The following is an 18,918-nucleotide window of genomic DNA, read 5'->3' on the forward strand; positions in this document are numbered from 1 at the left end:
AAACATGACTTAGTACTTGGTGGCAAAACCCTTGTTGGCAATCACAGAGGTCAGACGTTTCTTGTAGTTGACCACCAGGTTTGCACACATCTCAGGAGGGATTTTGTCCCACTCCTCTTTGCAGATCTTCTCCAAGTCATTAAGGTTTCGAGGCTGACGTTTGGCAACTCAAACCTTCAGCTCCCTCCACAGATTTTCTATGGGATTTAAGGTCTGGAGACTGGCTAGGCCACTCCAGGACCTTAATGTGCTTCTTCTTGAGCCACTCCTTTGTTGCCTTGGCCGTGTGTTTTGGGTCATTGTCATGCTGGAATACCCATCCACGACCCATTTTCAATGCCCTGGCTGAGGGAAGGAGGTTCTCACCCAAGATTTGACGGTACATGGCCCCGTCCATCGTCCCTTTGATGCGGTGAAGTTGTCCTGTCCCCTTAGCAGAAAAACACCCCCAAAGCATAATGTTTCCACCTCCATGTTTGACGGTGGGGATGGTGTTCTTGGGGTCATAGGCAGCATTCCTCCTCCTCCAAACACGGTGAGTTGAGTTGATGCCAAAGAGCTCCATTTTGGTCTCATCTGACCACAACACTTTCACCCAGTTGTCCTCTGAATCATTCAGATGTTCATTGGCAAACTTCAGACGGGCATGTATATGTGCTTTCTTGAGCAGGGGGACCTTGCGGGCGTGGCAGGATTTCAGTCCTACACAGCGTAGTGTGTTACGAATTGTTTTCTTGGTGACTATGGTCCCAGCTGCCTTGAGATCATTGACAAGATCCTCCCGTGTAGTACTGGGCTGATTCCGCACCGTTCTCATGATCATTGCAAATCCACGAGGTGAGATCTTGCATGGAGCCCCAGGCCGAGGGATATTGACAGTTCTTTTGTGTTTCTTCCATTTGCGAATAATCGCACCAACTGTTGTCACCTTCTCACCAAGCTGCTTGGCGATGGTCTTGTAGCCCATTCCAGCCTTGTGTAGGTCTACAATCTTGTCCCTGACATCCTTGGAGAGCTCTTTGGTCTTGGGCATGGTGGAGAGTTTGGAATCTGATTGATTGCTTCTGTGGACAGGTGTCTTTTATACTGGTAACAAGCTGAGATTAGGAGCACTCCTTTTAAGAGTGTGCTCCTAATCTCAGCTCGTTACCTGTATAAAAGACACCTGGGAGCCAGAAATCGTTCTGATTGAGAGGGGGTCAAATACTTATTTCCCTCAATAAAATGGAAATCAATTTATAACATTTTTGACATGCGTTTTTCTGGATATTTTTGTTGTTATTCTGTCTCTCACTGTTCAAATAAACCTACCATTAAAATTATAGACTGATAATTTCTTTGTCAGTGGGCAAACGTACAAAATCAGCAGGGGATCAAATACTTTTTTCCCTCACTGTATGTATATTTTCTATAAGGCCTGCTACAAGAACTTAGTCGTTATTAGTGAATGTTCATTATTCATGGTTCTGGTTACATTTGTATCAAAAACTGCATTTTCACCGTCTTGAAAGCCAAGATCAGTGATTATTGCAAAAAAGCAGGTTAAACTATTTCGATAAAATAATTTAATTATTAGTGGGTCTTAGAGTTGGAGGCTTATGTTTTAACCTAGGTATAATTTTACAAGCCCTGAAATAATTATATTATTCCAGACTGTTTGAAATGCAGTGTATTGACCTTTTTTTAAATTGTTCAACGAAGCCAATTTAGAGATCTTTTATATAAAAATTGAGGTGTGTATATATCTCGTGAATCACCTATAAGTTTGAAAAAAATCTAGATATGGAATTTAGTCCATTTCGCCCAGCCCCAAAGGAAAATATAAAGAAATGAAGTATTGAAACAAAACCCACATCTACCTGTCTTAATGTATCACCATCTAGAAGTACTAGATGGGACAAGATCCCTCCTTAAGACCACCTTTTTTAATGGGAATGTCTGTTCTAGAAATTATATTTCTATAACCTAGATGACAGAGCATTTAAAAACATTTTTGTCTCGACAGGATGACCTGAGGAAAGAGGACTTCAGCACTATGAGTGCTCCTCTGCTCTACAAGATGATAAAGTCTAAAACGGAGTTCCCACTTCACAAAGCCATCAAGGTTGAGAGGGAAGACGTGGTCTTCCTCTACCTCATTGAGATGGACTCGCAGGTGAGTGACGCCTACACACGTTTGCCTCGGAGGCAACCTTAAGTATGTTCAGTGTAACAGGTTTCACTGAAGACCAATATCCTGTTATCTCATCTGGAGCAGGGCCTGTATTCAGAGTCTGTTGGGTGCTGATGACAGATCAGTGTTGAGAAGCCAACTAGACTGCCTTCTCTTTACATGTCTTTCTATCTACACTGAACAAAAAATATTACATGCAACAATTACAGTTCATATAAGGAAATCAGTTACTTGAAATAAATGAATTAGGCCCTAATCTATGGCTTTCACATGACTGGGAATACAGATATGTTTCTGTTGGTCACAGATACCTTAAAAAAAAAGTAGGGGCGTGGATCTGAAAACCAGTCAGTATCTGGTGTGACCACCATTTGCCTCATGCAGCGTGACACGTCCCCTTCGCATAGAGTTGATCAGGCTGTTGATTGTGGAATGTTCTCCCACTCCTCTTCAATGGCTGTGTAAAGTTGGTGGGAACTGGAACACGTCGATCCAGAGCATCCCAAACATGCTCAATGGATGACATGACATGTATGCTGGCCATGGAAGAACTGGGACATCTTCAGCTTCCAGGAATTTACATATCCTTGCGACATGGGGCAGTGCATTATCATGCTGAAACATGAAGTGATGGCAACGAATGAATGGCACGACAATGGGCCTCAGGATCTTGTCACGTTACTCTGTGCATTCAAAGTGCCATTGTCAGGTCAAGACCCTGGTGAGGACGACAAGCAATCATATGAGCTTCTCTGACACGGTTTCTGACAGTTTGGGCAGAATATCTTTTGGTTGTTCGAACCAACAGTTTCGTCATCTGGTCGCAAACGATCCCGTAGGTGAAGAAGCCGGATGTGGCGGTCCTGGGTTGGCGTAGTTACACGTGGCCTGCGGTTGTGACGCCGGTTGGACGTACTGCCAAATTCTCAAACGATGCTGAAGGCGGCTTATGGTAGAGGGATGAACATTAAATTCTCTGGCAACAGTTCTAGTGGACATTGCTTCAGTCAGTATGCCAATTGCACACACCCTCAACTTGAGAAATCTCCGGCGTTGTGTGACACAGCTGCACATTTTAGAGTGGCCTTTTATTGTCCCCAGCACAAGGTGCACTTGTGTAATGATCATGCTGTTTAATCAGCTAATTGATATGTCACACCTGTCAGGTGGATTGATTATATTGGCAAAGGAGAAATGCTCACTAACAGGGATGTAAACAAATTTGTGCTCAAAATTTGAGCGAAATAAGCTTTTTGTGCGTATGGAACATTTCTGGGATCTTTCATTTCCGTTCATGAAACATGGGACCAACACTTTACATGTTGAGTTGATATTTTTTTTCAGTGTAGAGTACAATACATGTTCTTCTATTCTCCACATCCCTAGTTGCCTGGGAAGCTGAATGAACTGGACAACAATGGGGACTTGGCTATGGACCTGGCTCTGTCTGGTAAACTGGAGAGTATCGCCACAACGCTGGTCAACAACAAGGCAGATGTGGACATGGTGGACCAGAGTGGTTGGAGCCTTCTGCACAAAGCCATCCAAAGAGGTAGGGGGCGCCGCACATTCTCTACAGTATGTCATGTACTATACTGCTTCAGGCTCAACGCTGGGCTAGAGACAATAACACAACCCTCCCTATCAACGCTGGGCTAGAGATAATAACACAACCCTCCCTATCAACGCTGGGCTAGAGATAATAACACAACCCTCCCTATCAACGCTGGGCTAGAGACAATAACACAACCCTCCCTATCAACGCTGGGCTGGAGATAATAACACAACCCTCCATATCAACGCTGGGCTAGAGATAATAACACAACCCTCCCTATCAACGCTGGGCTAGAGACAATAACACAACGCTCCCTATCAACGCTGGGCTAGAGACAATAACACAACCCTCCATATCAACGCTGGGCTGGAGACGATAACACAACCCTCCCTGTCAACGCTGGGCTAGAGATAATAACACAACCCTCCCTGTCAACGCTGGGCTAGAGACAATAACACAACCCTCCCTATCAACGCTCAACGCTGGGCTAGAGATAATAACACAACCCTCCCTATCAACGCTGGGCTAGAGATAATAACACAACCCTCCCTGTCAACGCTGGGCTAGAGACGATAACACAACCCTCCCTATCAACGCTGGGCTAGAGATAATAACACAACCCTCCCTGTCAACGCTGGGCTAGAGACAATAACACAACCCTCCCGTCAACGCTGGGCTAGAGACAATAACACAACGCTCCCTATCAACGCTCAACGCTGGGCTAGAGATAATAACACAACCCTCCCTATCAACGCTGGGCTAGAGACGATAACACAACCCTCCCTGTCAACGCTCAACGCTGGGCTAGAGACAATAACACAACGCTCCCTATCAACGCTGGGCTAGAGACAATAACACAACCCTCCCTATCAACGCTGGGCTAGAGACGATAACACAACCCTCCCTGTCAACGCTCAACGCTGGGCTAGAGACAATAACACAACGCTCCCTATCAACGCTGGGCTAGAGACAATAACACAACCCTCCATATCAACGCTGGGCTGGAGACGATAACACAACCCTCCCTGTCAACGCTGGGCTAGAGATAATAACACAACCCTCCCTGTCAACGCTGGGCTAGAGATAATAACACAACGCTCCCTATCAACGCTCAACGCCGGGCTAGAGATAATAACACAACCCTCCCTATCAACGCTGGGCTAGAGACGATAACACAACCCTCCCTGTCAACGCTCAACGCTGGGCTAGAGACAATAACACAACGCTCCCTATCAACGCTGGGCTAGAGACAATAACACAACCCTCCATATCAACGCTGGGCTGGAGACGATAACACAACCCTCCCTGTCAACGCTCAACGCTGGGCTAGAGACAATAACACAACCCTCCCTGTCAACGCTGGGCTAGAGACAATAACACAACCCTCCCTATCAACGCTCACGGGGCTGGAGACGATAACACAACCCTCCCTGTCAACGCTGGGCTAGAGATAATAACACAACCCTCCCTGTCAACGCTGGGCTAGAGATAATAACACAACCCTCCCTATCAACGCTCAACGCTGGGCTAGAGATAATAACACAACCCTCCCTATCAACGCTCAACGCTGGGCTAGAGATAATAACACAACCCTCCCTGTCAACGCTGGGCTAGAGATAATAACACAACCCTCCCTATCAACGCTGGGCTAGAGATAATAACACAACCCTCCCTGTCAACGCTGGGCTAGAGATAATAACACAACCCTCCCTGTCAACGCTGGGCTAGAGACAATAACACAACCCTCCCTATCAACGCTAACGCTGGGCTAGAGATAATAACACAACCCTCCCTATCAACGCTGGGCTAGAGATAATAACACAACCCTCCCTATCAACGCTGGGCTAGAGATAATAACACAACCCTCCATATCAACGCTGGGCTAGAGATAATAACACAACCCTCCCTATCAACGCTGGGCTAGAGATAATAACACAACCCTCCCTATCAACGCTGGGCTGGAGACGATAACACAACCCTCCCTATCAACGCTGGGCTGGAGATAATAACACAACCCTCCCTATCAACGCTGGGCTAGAGATAATAACACAACCCTCCATATCAACGCTGGGCTAGAGACAATAACACAACCCTCCCTATCAACGCTGGGCTAGAGATAATAACACAACCCTCCCTATCAACGCTGGGCTAGAGACAATAACACAACCCTCCCTATCAACGCTGGGCTAGAGACAATAACACAACCCTCCCTATCAACGCTGGGCTAGAGACGATAACACAACCCTCCCTATCAACGCTCAACGCTGGGCTAGAGACAATAACACAACCCTCCCTATCAACGCTGGGCTAGAGATAATAACACAACCCTCCCTATCAACGCTGGGCTAGAGACGATAACACAACCCTCCCTATCAACGCTGGGCTGGAGATAATAACACAACCCTCCCTATCAACGCTGGGCTGGAGATAATAACACAACCCTCCCTATCAACGCTGGGCTAGAGATAATAACACAACCCTCCCTATCAACGCTGGGCTAGAGATAATAACACAACCCTCCCTATCAACGCTGGGCTAGAGATAATAACACAACCCTCCCTATCAACGCTGGGCTAGAGACGATAACACAACCCTCCCTATCAACGCTCAACGCTGGGCTGGAGACAATAACACAACCCTCCCTATCAACGCTGGGCTAGAGACGATAACACAACCCTCCCTGTCAACGCTCAACGCTGGGCTAGAGACAATAACACAACCCTCCATAACAACGCTTGGCTGGAGACGATAACACAACCCTCCCTGTCAACGCTGGGCTAGAGATAATAACACAACCCTCCCTGTCAACGCTGGGCTAGAGATAATAACACAACCCTCCCTATCAACGCTGGGCTAGAGATAATAACACAACCCTCCCTATCAACGCTGGGCTAGAAATAATAACACAACCCTCCCTGTCAACGCTCAACGCTGGACTAGAGACGATAACACAACCCTCCCTATCAACGCTGGGCTGGAGATAATAACACAACCCTCCCTATCAACGCTGGGCTGGAGATAATAACACAACCCTCCCTATCAACGCTGGGCTAGAGATAATAACACAACCCTCCCTATCAACGCTCAACGCTGGGCTAGAGACAATAACACAACCCTCCCTATCAACGCTGGGCTAGAGATAATAACACAACCCTCCCTATCAACGCTGGGCTAGAGATAATAACACAACCCTCCCTGTCAACGCTGGGCTGGAGATAATAACACAACCCTCCCTATCAACGCTGGGCTAGAGATAATAAAACAACCCTCCCTATCAACGCTGGGCTGGAGATAATAACACAACCCTCCCTGTCAACGCTGGGCTGGAGATAATAACACAACCCTCCCTATCAACGCTGGGCTAGAGACAATAACACAACCCTCCCTATCAACGCTGGGCTAGAGACGATAACACAACCCTCCCTGTCAACGCTCAACGCTGGGCTAGAGACAATAACACAACGCTCCCTATCAACGCTGGGCTAGAGACAATAACACAACCCTCCATAACAACGCTTGGCTGGAGACGATAACACAACCCTCCCTGTCAACGCTGGGCTAGAGATAATAACACAACCCTCCCTGTCAACGCTGGGCTAGAGATAATAACACAACCCTCCCTATCAACGCTCAACGCTGGGCTAGAGATAATAACACAACCCTCCCTATCAACGCTGGGCTAGAAATAATAACACAACCCTCCCTGTCAACGCTCAACGCTGGACTAGAGACGATAACACAACCCTCCCTATCAACGCTGGGCTGGAGATAATAACACAACCCTCCCTATCAACGCTGGGCTAGAGATAATAACACAACCCTCCCTATCAACGCTGGGCTAGAGATAATAACACAACCCTCCCTATCAACGCTGGGCTAGAGATAATAACACAACCCTCCCTATCAACGCTGGGCTGGAGATAATAACACAACCCTCCCTATCAACGCTGGGCTAGAGATAATAACACAACCCTCCCTATCAACGCTTGGGCTGGAGATAATAACACAACCCTCCCTATCAACGCTGGGCTAGAGATAATAACACAACCCTCCCTATCAACGCTGGGCTAGAGACAATAACACAACCCTCCCTATCAACGCTGGGCTAGAGACAATAACACAACCCTCCCTATCAACGCTGGGCTAGAGATAATAACACAACCCTCCCTGTCAACGCTGGGCTAGAGACAATAACACAACCCTCCCTGTCAACGCTCAACGCTGGGCTAGAGATAATAACACAACCCTCCCTATCAACGCTGGGCTAGAGACGATAACACAACCCTCCCTATCAACGCTCAACGCTGGGCTGGAGACAATAACACAACCCTCCCTATCAACGCTGGGCTAGAGATAATAAAACAACCCTCCCTATCAACGCTTGGCTGGAGATAATAACACAACCCTCCCTGTCAACGCTGGGCTGGAGATAATAACACAACCCTCCCTATCAACGCTCAAAGCTGGGCTAGAGATAATAACACAACCCTCCCTATCAACGCTGGGCTAGAGATAATAAAACAACCCTCCCTATCAACGCTGGGCTAGAGATAATAACACAACCCTCCCTATCAACGCTCAACGCTGGGCTAGAGACAATAACACAACCCTCCCTATCATCGCTGGGCTAGAGACGATAACACAACCCTCCCTATCAACGCTGGGCTGGAGATAATAACACAACCCTCCCTGTCAACGCTGGGCTGGAGATAATAACACAACCCTCCCTATCAACGCTCAACGCTGGGCTAGAGATAATAAAACAACCCTCCCTATCAACGCTGGGCTAGAGATAATAACACAACCCTCCCTATCAACGCTGGGCTAGAGATAATAAAACAACCCTCCCTATCAACGCTGGGCTAGAGACAATAACACAACCCTCCCTATCAACGCTGGGCTAGAGACAATAACACAACCCTCCCTATCAACGCTGGGCTAGAGACAATAACACAACCCTCCCTATCAACGCTGGGCTAGAGATAATAACACAACCCTCCCTATCAACGCTGGGCTAGAGACAATAACACAACCCTCCCTATCAACGCTGGGCTAGAGACGATAACACAACCCTCCCTGTCAACGCTCAACGCTGGGCTAGAGACAATAACACAACGCTCCCTATCAACGCTGGGCTAGAGACAATAACACAACCCTCCATAACAACGCTTGGCTGGAGACGATAACACAACCCTCCCTGTCAACGCTGGGCTAGAGATAATAACACAACCCTCCCTGTCAACGCTGGGCTAGAGATAATAACACAACCCTCCCTATCAACGCTGGGCTGGAGATAATAACACAACCCTCCCTATCAACGCTGGGCTAGAGATAATAAAACAACCCTCCCTATCAACGCTCAACGCTGGGCTGGAGATAATAACACAACCCTCCCTATCAACGCTGGGCTAGAGACGATAACACAACCCTCCCTATCAACGCTGGGCTAGAGACGATAACACAACCCTCCCTGTCAACGCTGGGCTAGAGATAATAACACAACCCTCCCTATCAACGCTCAACGCTGGGCTAGAGACGATAACACAACCCTCCATATCAACGCTCAACGCTGGGCTAGAGACAATAACACAACCCTCCCTATCAACGCTCAACGCTGGGCTAGAGACGATAACACAACCCTCCCTATCAACGCTCAACGCTGGGCTAGAGACAATAACACAACCCTCCCTATCAACGCTCAACGCTGGGCTAGAGACAATAACACAACCCTCCCTATCAACGCTCAACGCTGGGCTAGAGACGATAACACAACCCTCCCTATCAACGCTGGGCTAGAGATAATAACACAACCCTCCCTATCAACGCTGGGCTGGAGATAATAACACAACCCTCCCTATCAACGCTGGGCTAGAGACGATAACACAACCCTCCCTATCAACGCTGGGCTAGAGACGATAACACAACCCTCCCTATCAACGCTGGGCTGGAGACAATAACACAACCCTCCCTATCAACGCTGGGCTAGAGATAATAACACAACCCTCCCTATCAACGCTCAACGCTGGGCTAGAGACAATAACACAACCCTCCCTATCAACGCTGGGCTGGAGATAATGACACAACCCTCCCTATCAACGCTGGGCTAGAGATAATAACACAACCCTCCCTATCAACGCTGGGCTAGAGATAATAACACAACCCTCCCTATCAACGCTGGGCTAGAGACGATAACACAACCCTCCCTATCAACGCTCAACGCTGGGCTGGAGATAATAACACAACCCTCCCTATCAACGCTGGGCTGGAGATAATAACACAACCCTCCCTATCAACGCTCAACGCTGGGCTAGAGATAATAACACAACCCTCCCTATCAACGCTGGGCTAGAGATAATAACACAACCCTCCCTGTCAACGCTGGGCTAGAGATAATAACACAACCCTCCCTATCAACGCTGGGCTGGAGATAATAACACAACCTCCCTGTCAACGCTGGGCTAGAGATAATAACACAACCCTCCCTATCAACGCTGGGCTAGAGACGATAACACAACCCTCCCTATCAACGCTCAACGCTGGGCTGGAGACAATAACACAACCCTCCCTATCAACGCTGGGCTAGAGATAATAACACAACCCTCCCTGTCAACGCTGGGCTAGAGATAATAACACAACCCTCCCTATCAACGCTGGGCTAGAGATAATAACACAACCCTCCCTATCAACGCTCAACGCTGGGCTAGAGATAATAACACAACCCTCCCTATCAACGCTCAACGCTGGGCTGGAGATAATAACACAACCCTCCCTATCAACGCTGGGCTAGAGACGATAACACAACCCTCCCTATCAACGCTCAACGCTGGGCTGGAGATAATAACACAACCCTCCCTATCAACGCTGGGCTAGAGATAATAACACAACCCTCCCTATCAACGCTGGGCTAGAGATAATAACACAACCCTCCCTGTCAACGCTGGGCTAGAGATAATAACACAACCCTCCCTGTCAACGCTGGGCTAGAGATAATAACACAACCCTCCCTGTCAACGCTGGGCTAGAGATAATAACACAACCCTCCCTATCAACGCTCAACGCTGGGCTAGAGATAATAAAACAACCCTCCCTGTCAACGCTGGGCTAGAGACAATAACACAACCCTCCCTATCAACGCTCAACGCTGGGCTAGAGATAATAACACAACCCTCCCTATCAACGCTGGGCTAGAGACAATAACACAACCCTCCCTATCAACGCTCAACGCTGGGCTAGAGATAAAGCGTGTTGAGGGTAAGGCACACCCCAGTGTGTATTCTGATTCTCCACACGTGTGCACTACAGCACCTGCGCCACAGGCGGCTGGTGGAACCTTAATTGTGGAGGACGAGCTCATGGTAGTGGCTGGAGTGGAATAGTATTAAACACATGGTTTCCTTGTGTTTTGATACCATTCACTTCATTCCAGTCTTATGAGTCATCCTTCCCTCACCAGCCTCCTGTGACCTGTACATAACCAGTCATTGAATGGAAAAGCGTGGAGAATGAAAGACGTAGATCCATGTTTCCCCCTCCACTCATCCCTTTCTTCTCTCCCTCCGCCCCCACAGGTGATGAGTTTGCCTCCACTTTCCTGATCCGACACTCGGCCCAGGTGAACGCGGCCACGGTTGGAGCGGTGGAGACCCCCCTGCACCTGGTGTGCTCCTTCAGTCCCAGGAAGCACTCTGGGGACGTGATGAGTGGCATGGCCCACATCGCAGAGGTTCTGCTCAAGACAGGGGCCAACCCCAACATGCAGAACAGCAAGGGAAGGTGGGTAGTCATCCTGAATCAATGACCTCATCTGGTGTGATATATAACAAAAGTCTATTAAAATCACTTTATGTTTATGATTAATTGATTGTTCTTTCACTTGAAATCGGCCTCTAATCTTTATAGAGAATCTGCCATTGCTTCCACAGGGGTTAAAGTTCTCTTCCGTCATATGGATTCTTTTATTTCCAATATTGAAAAGGACTGGAATTGGTCGAACTCGCAGTTTAATACATATACAAAATAAATCCCCTTTTCCCTAAAAGCATGATGGTCAGAACTTCTGACATGAGAAGTGAACTTTGCCCCAGACAATGGATCTGAGATCGACTTACGTTTCAGTCATGGTAGTTAGTCTGCTTTAACCCCTGCTGAATGCTTTGATCTGTTTATGTATGAGTTACCTGAGGTTGTTTCTTCTTGTAATTGTCCCAATACTGTGGCGATTATATATTTCTTGATTGTTTTTGTCCCAGAACTCCTTTGCATGAAGCGGTGGTGTCGGGGAACGAGCCTGTGTTCACCCAGCTCCTACAGTGCAAACAGTGAGTTAAAACAGGAAACCCTTTACTAAACACTAAACCATTGACCTGATTTAAAAAAACACCCTCTTGTGCCTCTCTCCTCAGGCTGGACCTGGAGCTGAAGGACCATGAGGGTAGTACAGCGTTGTGGCTGGCCCTGCAGTACATCACCGTGTCCTCTGACCCCAATGTTAACCCATTCGAGGACGATGCTCTGGTGGTGGAGAACGGAACATCGTTTGATGAAAACAGCTTTGCAGCCCAGCTCATCCAGAGAGGCAGTAACGCAGACGCACCAGACACCGCCACAGGTACTGTTCCAAAACTGAGTTTAAAAAAAAAAAGTTTTATTTAACTAGGCAAGGCAGTTAAGAACAAATTCTTATTTACAATGATGGCCTAGGAAAAGGCAGAAGGTCTCCTGCTGGGACGGGGGCCTGGGATTTTTTATTTTTTTAATAAATACAATATAAATATAGGACAAAATACACATCACAACACTACATAAAGAGAGACTGTAAAGATTGCCACTCCCCCACCTTTGGAAGATCTGTCTTGCTGAAAAAGATTATAACCAGAAAGGTTAACATCAGTATTCAAAACACTCTTCCTTTACCACGTCACGGTGATGACCAACACATCTGGATTGGAGCAGTGAACCCACACTTTCAATTGATCCATTTTAGGTAATAAGCTTCCAGTGTTAACGTGCAGAAAACCCAGGCTTTTATGAGAACAGAAATCAGTGAAGCAGATATCAGAACACAAGTCAACATTGGGGCTAGCAACAGTAGATGGGCCAGGGTGTACATGCACATTTCCAGATGTCATCAGCAGTAATACAATCAGGGCACGGCAGAGGACAGGGAGAGCTCTGCACTGCTGATTTATGACATCTGAATGTGCATCAGATGGCAACAAGATAATATTGTAAAGCAATTTCATCAGGTAACTTTCATCAGGTAACATGAATACAAAGCCAGCGTGAGGTGGTTAGAATAGGATGGGAGGCCAACAGTCTGTGTAACCAATAGAGAGTCAGTGTGGGAACAAACAGTCGGTCCCACGGCTGGGTAAAGAAAGTTTGTAGTCAACAAAGTATACAGGAGTCATGAGGCAAGTTGCAAATTGCACAAGAAAAAACTAAAATATATATAACGACTTGGGGCTAGCCGTTGTAAGTTCAGAGTCACTCGCCCCAACAGTGTGCGTGTGCTGGAGGGATTGACATAAAGAGCCGTTGTGTTGAACACTGCGATGTTTAACAGTGAGAATGGCAGAATGGTGAACTTACTAAATGACTGAGAGTTTGACTGTGTGATATTAGGTTGCTTCTTGTGTAAATATTTTCCGTCTGGATTTTAATGATTTGTAAGCTCTGGAGAGAGGAGAGAGGGTTGAGTGTGGTGGAGGTACATGTACCAGACAGGGGGAGACAGGCCAGGGCAGACGGTGAACAGAGAGGGGTGAGTGTGGTGGAGGTACATGTACCAGACAGGGGGAGACAGGCCAGGGCAGACGGTGAACAGAGAGGGGTGAGTGTGGTGGAGGTACATGTACCAGACAGGGGGAGACAGGCCAGGGCAGACAGTGAACAGAGAGGGATGAGTGTGGTGGAGGTACATGTACCAGTCCTTGGGGAGACATGCCAGGGCAGACGGTGAACAGAGAGGGATGAGTGTGGTGGAGGTACATGTACCAGACAGGGGGAGACAGGCCAGGGCAGAGGATGAACAGAGAGGGGTGAGTGTGGTGGAGGTACATGTACCAGTCCTTGGGGAGACAGGCCAGGGCAGACAGTGAACAGAGAGGGATGAGTGTGGTGGAGGTACATGTACCAGACAGGCCAGGGCAGACGTGAACAAGATAGGTGTTACATGCAGACAGGGGGAGACAGGCCAGGGCAGACAGTGAACAGAGAGGGATGAGTGTGGTGGAGGTACATGTACCAGACATGCCAGGGCAGACGGTGAACAGAGAGGGATGAGTGTGGTGGAGGTACATGTACCAGACAGGGGGAGACAGGCCAGGGCAGACAATGAACAGAGAGGGATGAGTGTGGTGGAGGTACATGTACCAGACCGTGGGGAGACATGCCAGGGCAGACGGTGAACAGAGAGGGGTGAGTGTGGTGGAGGTACATGTACCAGACAGGGGGAGACAGGCCAGGGAAGACGGTGAACAGAGAGGGATGAGTGTGGTGGAGGTACATGTACCAGACAGGCCAGGGCAGACGGTGAACAGAGAGGGGTGAGTGTGGTGGAGGTACATGTACCAGTCCTTGGGGAGACAGGCCAGGGCAGACAGTGAACAGAGAGGGGTGAGTGTGGTGGAGGTACATGTACCAGACAGGGGGAGACAGGCCAGGGAAGACGGTGAACAGAGAGGGATGAGTGTGGTGGAGGTACATGTACCAGACAGGCCAGGGAAGACGGTGAACAGAGAGGGATGAGTGTGGTGGAGGTACATGTACCAGACAGGCCAGGGCAGACAGTGAACAGAGAGGGTTGAGTGTGGTGGAGGTACATGTACCAGACAGGGGGAGACAGGCCAGGGCAGACAGTGAACAGAGAGGGATGAGTGTGGTGGAGGTACATGTACCAGACAGGGGGAGACAGGCCAGGGCAGACGGTGAACAGAGAGGGGTGAGTGTGGTGGAGGTACATGTACCAGTCCTTGGGGAGACATGCCAGGGCAGACAGTGAACAGAGAGGGATGAGTGTGGTGGAGGTACATGTACCAGTCCTTGGGGAGACAGGCCAGGGCAGACGGTGAACAGATCTCCAGGTGGAATCCAAGCAGCAGTGCAGCAGGCAGTGGGAGTAGGTGTCACACCCACTTGGGAGAAGCTTTTATTTCTGGAGGCAGATTTCTTGTAGAAAATGCCAGTGAATGGTCTTTGATCAGCAGGAGGGGGCTTCAGAGGACGCTTCAAAGACTCCTGCCACATGGGCCCAAAGGCCTTTTACTTCACACCTTTTAGTTCTACTTGAATTTATATCTGGCTCAGTTCCAGGTTGGAATGGTGTCCTCAGCTCTCTGCTGTTTGTTGGCTCGAGCACCCTCCGTATAGCTTGGAAAAATAAAAACCTTTTGTTTGGCTGGTGTAGACAGTCATTGTAAATAAGAATGTGTTCTTAACTGACTTTCCTAGTTAAATAAATAAATAAATGTATAAACAATAGGGAGACCAGTGCACTACTATATTTACTATCTTTGTTATTCTTGCTCTCTCTTTCTGTGTCTCCTTCCTTTTCTCCATCCCTCCTCAGAAAACTGTCTACTGCAGAGGGCAGCAGGTGCAGGCAGTGAGGCTGCCGCCCTCTTCCTGGCCACACATGGGGCAAAGGTCAACCATGCCAACAAATGGGTATGTTACGTTGTCCTGCAATATCACTTGGTGCAGCACAGCTCTGCTAGTTGATCACAAATGACTACTTCAGACACTACAGTGCAATTGTGAATCATAAAGTCTACTGCTTCAAACTTTACTGCATCACAAACTACTGCTTCATACAAGCTGTAACCCCCCTCTGTCTCTCTCTCTCTGTATCGATGTCTCTCTCTCCTCTGTATATCTCTTTCTACCCCCCCTTCTCTAACTCCTCTCTCTCCTCTCCTCCCCCACAGGGTGAAACCCCTCTCCACACGGCGTGTCGCTGTGGTCTGGCGGGCCTGACGGCAGAGCTGCTCCAACAGGGAGCTAACCCTAACCTGCAGACCCAGAAGGCCCTCCCCGATGACGCCCAGGGGGTGTCTCTACAGAGCCCCCTCCACATGGCCATTGTACACAACCACCCTGACGTGGTGTCAGTCATCCTGGAGCAGAAAGGTGGGTTGGTTAGTGGACAGCATCTCCATGTTAATAAGACCAGGGGATGGATGGATGGATGAATAAACATCATTTATCCCCGGAGGGAAGTTGGATTTGTTTCCTGCATACTGACAATGTAATTTCCTGGTGTTTCCAGCCAATGCTCTTCATGCCACCAACAACCTGCAGATCATCCCAGATTTCAGCCTCCTAGACTCCATGGACCAGACGGTGTTGGGCCTAGCCCTCTGGACAGGTAGGCTTCATTAACATTAACAGCAACATTACACTCATATCAGATAGGTAGCTACTAGGTACGTCAGTGTGGAAGATCTGGCCGGTGCTCTTATACTTGACATGCTTTAAAACATGCCTTGTAATGAAGGGCACGTACACCACCTCTTCCTTTTCCTCCAGTCTGGCATGCCATGGATATCAAATTGTATTTGTCACATGCGCCGAATACAACAGGTGTGGACCTTACAGTGAAATCCTTACAAGCCCAACAATGCACTTTTAAGAACTCATTAAAAAAAGTAACAAATAATTAAAGCGCGGCAGTAAAATAACAATAGCGAGGCTATATACAGGGGGCACCGGTTAGTTGAGGTAATTGAGGTAATATGTAGTTAGCAGAGGTAGACCGATTTAATCGGCATGGCCGATTTAATTAGGGCCGATTTCAAGTATTCCTAACAATCGGTAATTGCCATTTTTGGACGCCGATTACATTGCGCTCCACGAGGAGACTGCGTGGCAGGCTGACCACCTGTTACGCAAGTGCAGCAAGGAGCCAAGGTAAGTTGCTAGCTAGCATTAAACTTATCTTATAAAAAACAATCAATCTTCACATAATCACTAGTTAACTACACATGGTTGATGATATTACTAGTTTAACTAGCTTGTCCTGCGTTGCAAATAATCAATGCGGTGCCTGTTAATTTATCATTGAATCACAGCCTACTTCGCCAAATGGGTGATGTTTTAACAAAAGCGCATTCGCGAAAAAAACACAATCGTTGCACGAATGTACCTAACCATAAACATCAATGCCTTTCTTAAAATCAATACACAGAAGTATATATTTTTAAACCTGCATATTTAGTTAAAATAAATTCATGTTAGCAGGCAATATTAACCAGGTGAAATTGTGACACTTCTCTTGCGTTCATTGCACGCAGTCAGGGTATATGCAACAGTTTGGGCTGCCTGGCTCGTTGCGAACTAATTTGCCAGAATTTTACATAATTATGACATAATATTGAAGTTTGTGCAATGTAACAGGAATATTTAGACTTAGGGATGCCACCCGTTAGATAAAATACGGAACGGTTCCGTATTTCACTGAAAGAATAAATGTTTTGTTTGATAGTTTCCAGATTTGACCATATTAATGACCAAAGGCTCATATTTCTGTGTTTATTATAATTAAGTCTGATTTGATAGAGCAGTCTGACTGAGCGGTGGTAGGCGGCAGCAGGCTCATAAGCATTCATTCAAACTTAACTGAGTTTGCCAGCAGCTCTTAGCAATGCTTGAATCACAGCGTTGTTTATGACTTGAAGCCTATCAACTCCTGAGATTAGGCTGGCAATACTATAGTGCATATTAGAACATCCAATAGTCAAAGGTACATGAGATACAAATGGTATAGAGAGAAATAGTCGACGCGTCATAATTCCTATAATAACTACAACCTAAAACTTCTTAACTGGGAATATTAAACCACCAGCTTTCATATATTCTCATGTTCTGAGCAAGGAACTTAAATGTTAGCTTTTTTACATGGCACATATTGCACTTTCACTTTATTTTTTAAACCAAATTGAGCATGTTTCATATTTGAGACAAATAGGTTACATATATGTAATAAAACCTATTTAAAGTTAAAATAAGTGTTCATTGTTCATTCATTATTGTTGTAATTGTCATTATTATATATATATATACACACACACACACACACACACACACACACACACACACACACACACACACACACACACACACACAGTTGAAGTTGGACGTTTGCGTACACCTTAGCCAAATACATTTAAACTCAGTTTTTCACAATTCCTGACATTTAATCATAATAAAAATTGCCTGACTTAGGTCAGTTAGGATCACCACTTTATTTTAAGAATGTGAAATGTCAGAATAATAGTAGAGAGAATTATTTCAGCTTTTATTTCTTTCATCACATTCCCAGTGGGTCAGAAGTTTACATACACTCAATTAGTATTTGGTAGCGTTGCCTTTAAATTGTTTAACTTGGGTCAAACGTTTCGGGTAGACTTCCACAAGCTTCCCACAATAAGTTGGGTGAATTATGGCCCATTCCTCCTGACAGAGCTGGTGTAACTGAGTCTGGTTTGTAGGCCTCCTTGCTCGCACACGCTTTTTCAGTTCTGTCCACAAATTTTCTACAGGATTGAGGTCAGGGCTTTGTGATGGCCATTCCAATACCTTGACATTGTTGCCCTTAAGCCATTTTTCCACAACTTTGGAAGTATGCTTGGGGTCATTGTCCATTTGGAAGACCCATTTGCGACCAAGCTTTAACTTCCTGACTGATGTCTTGAGCTGTTGCTTCAATATATCCACATAATTTTCCTTCCTTATGATTGCATCTATTTTGTGAAGTTCACCAGTCCATCCTGCAGCAAAGCACCCCCACAACATGATGCTGTCACCCCCGTGCTTCACAGTTGGGATGGTGTTTTTTGGCTTGCAAGCTCCCGCTTTTTCCTCCAAACATAACGATGGTCATTATGGCCAAACAGTCCTATTTTTGTTTCATCAGACCAGAGGACATTTCTCCAAAAAGTACGTTCTTTGTCCCCATGTGCAGTTGCAAACCGTAGTCTGGCTTTTTCTATGGCGGTTTTGGAGCAGTCGCTTCTTCATTGTTGAGCGGCCTTTTAGGTTATATAGGACTCGTTTTACTGTGGATATAGATACTTTTGTACCCGTTTCCTCCAGCATCTTCACAAGGTCCTTTGCTGTTGTTCTGGGATTGATTTGCTCATCTCTAGGAGACAGAATGCGTCTCCTTCCTGAGCGGTATGACGGCTGCGTG

General features: G+C 47.0%; 1 protein-coding gene across 2 annotated transcripts in view; it reads left to right on the forward strand.

The window, feature by feature from the left end:
- LOC106603930 (rabankyrin-5-like) overlaps nt 1-18,918 on the forward strand; it is a 45,266-nt gene that overhangs the window by 8,069 nt on the left and 18,279 nt on the right. For both annotated transcript variants that reach the window (XM_014198184.2, XM_014198183.2), the window contains exons 6-13: nt 2,006-2,155; nt 3,560-3,725; nt 11,297-11,501; nt 11,978-12,046; nt 12,131-12,336; nt 15,298-15,395; nt 15,656-15,857; nt 15,997-16,095. In XM_014198184.2, coding sequence (XP_014053659.2) covers nt 2,006-2,155; nt 3,560-3,725; nt 11,297-11,501; nt 11,978-12,046; nt 12,131-12,336; nt 15,298-15,395; nt 15,656-15,857; nt 15,997-16,095 — 1,195 coding nt within the window. The remainder of the gene's footprint in view (nt 1-2,005; nt 2,156-3,559; nt 3,726-11,296; nt 11,502-11,977; nt 12,047-12,130; nt 12,337-15,297; nt 15,396-15,655; nt 15,858-15,996; nt 16,096-18,918) is intronic.

This window comes from Salmo salar, chromosome ssa04, assembly GCF_905237065.1.
Source record: "Salmo salar chromosome ssa04, Ssal_v3.1, whole genome shotgun sequence".
Classification (NCBI taxonomy): Eukaryota; Metazoa; Chordata; class Actinopteri; order Salmoniformes; family Salmonidae; genus Salmo; species Salmo salar.